The sequence below is a fragment of the Musca vetustissima genome, unplaced genomic scaffold (assembly GCF_032173495.1).
Source record: "Musca vetustissima isolate MV318-11 ecotype Yass unplaced genomic scaffold, APGP_CSIRO_Mvet_v1 utg55010, whole genome shotgun sequence".
NCBI classification, from domain to species: Eukaryota; Metazoa; Arthropoda; class Insecta; order Diptera; family Muscidae; genus Musca; species Musca vetustissima.
Window position 1 is genome coordinate 190,878 of NW_026877236.1, and position 2,209 is coordinate 193,086.

A 2,209-nucleotide genomic window follows, 5' to 3' on the forward strand; every position below is an offset into this window, starting at 1 on the left:
TTTCTAAAATGGAAACTTTTGAAATAATTTATTGAATTGGATTAATAATTGAAGAACATTGCATATAGTGTTGACGATGTACACCGGAAGTTTATGCGTTACCTCATCGCAGTAAAAGTTTCCAACAAACAGTAGTATCGTAAACTAACACCCGAAACATACCACCATCATTCACTGGCGATATGAAGTCCAACAAAATAAAAACCAAAAAAATTATTGAAAGTATTGAGGATGTCGAAATAGTGTGGTTTAATGTGAAAATATTGAAATTTTGGTCTGTACTCATCGATGATAATTGGCGTCAATATTTCTCGTATATACCCTTCTTCTTTTTGAATTTATTTCAATTATTGGATTTATATTACACCGAAAAACCGATTGACGACAAAATTCACGATACTTACATGACAATGTTAATGTTCAATGCTTTTTTGCGGGCAGTGGTAATGGTTACAAAACGTCAAAAATTTACTCAACTACTGGATTATATGAAGGTCATTTATACGGAATTGATGATGAGAGATGATATAGAAATACGGCGTATCATGCAGGAGCATACCGAATTAGCTTTAAAAGTTTCGAAAATAAATCTCTTTGTTGGTATATTGGCCGGTGTGGGATTTTCCGTATTTCCTATTATGTCCGACAAGAGAGGTGGGTGTTTAAATGAACTTCGTGCCTCTTTTACTTACCTTACATTGTGTTTCTTTCTAGAATTTATTTTTGGCATATACCTTCCATATCTGGATGAATATCGAAGTCCCTGGTATGAAATATTGCTGACGATCCAATGTGTCTTAAATCTCTATGGGTTGTGCATGTTTATACCCTTCACTGGGATATTTGTATCGTTTATAATTTTCGCCATTGCCATATCGAAAATATTACAATATAAATTGAATACAATTTCCCAAGAGGTTTCTTCGAAATTAGTTCAAAGGAAAATTATCAAATGTATAGAATTACATTGGAAACTAATAAGGTTGGTTATATATCAGTAATAATAAATTAAATTGATTAAAATGTTCATTTAATATATTTATATTATAGGTTTGTCAATAATATTAACGAACGTAACTTTACCATATCCTTGGTAGATTTAATATTATTTGTTGTTGTATTGTGCATTATGCTGTTATCATTTATTTTGGTAAGTCTTTATTTGAAGTTTTTTTCAACTAGAATACATTTTTTACTTTCCCTTCCAGGTCACAACGGTTCTACAAAAATGCGTTATAATAGTTTATATTATAACGGTATTTTCGCAGCCATTTATTTTATATTATTTTTCGAATGAAGTGTATTATGAAAGTTTGGAAATATCAACGGCTGCCTACAATGTAAATTGGTTCAACTACGATATTGAAACTCAAAAGATGTTGAAGATATTTCTCCTTAGAACCCAGAAGCCTTGTGCGGTATGCTTCAACATTTTATATTATTTCAGCTCCAACAAAATCTAATGTTTTTTCCGTTGACGTTTCAGGTATTAATTATGAAAACGTATGTTATTAATTTAGGAACTTTACAGTCTTTGCTGAAATTTACCTATAGTATATTTACTCTATTGCAACAATTTTATGGATAATAAAATTAAATGCAATAATTAACCATATTTGCATTTGGAAAGATATTGATTTTATATAGAGATTTTATACCCTACACCACTTGGAGAATATTATAGAGTTGATCATTGGGTAACCATAATTAGTTCAAATAAAAAGTGTGTCATATAAAAGAGCTATAACCATATTCCATTTAAAACAAACTGTATAGACAAATAATCGTCTATGCAGAATTTTATTTTCTATCATTGCCTACAAATGACCATCTTAATCAATTAACCACGACAAAGTTAAAAATTAACTTAAAAAAATTAGTCCTAATATCACTCAAGTCGACACTAGTGTCAAGTAACCCTTTTTTAAAGGAAAATGAAGACCAACATTTTTAATGGGTAAAAAAAGTTTAAAAAATTAAATTTAGAAAAATACAGTCGTTATTTAAATCGATAAAATCCATGTATTTCAACCTTTACATTTGGCAGGAACTTAATCCATCTTAGAATTTTAATATTATTACAGAAAATACAATCTTCGATAAACTGAGTCAATTCCCTCTTGCATTAACATGCAGAAATTTACAAAACATATATTTTAGTAAATGAAGCCAATATCTAAAATACTTTTTAAGAGAACATGATCAGAGG

General features: G+C 29.3%; 1 protein-coding gene across 1 annotated transcript; it reads left to right on the forward strand.

Annotated features, from left to right (window-relative positions):
• The first annotated feature begins 410 nt into the window (after positions 1 to 410).
• On the forward strand, positions 411 to 1,588 carry LOC133321828 (odorant receptor 30a-like). The gene is made up of 5 exons (XM_061530898.1): positions 411 to 654; positions 715 to 982; positions 1,051 to 1,150; positions 1,209 to 1,418; positions 1,487 to 1,588. The coding sequence occupies exons 1-5, from the start codon at positions 411 to 413 to the stop codon at positions 1,586 to 1,588; spliced, it is 924 nt and encodes a 307-aa protein (XP_061386882.1).
• Positions 1,589 to 2,209: the final 621 nt, after the last annotated feature.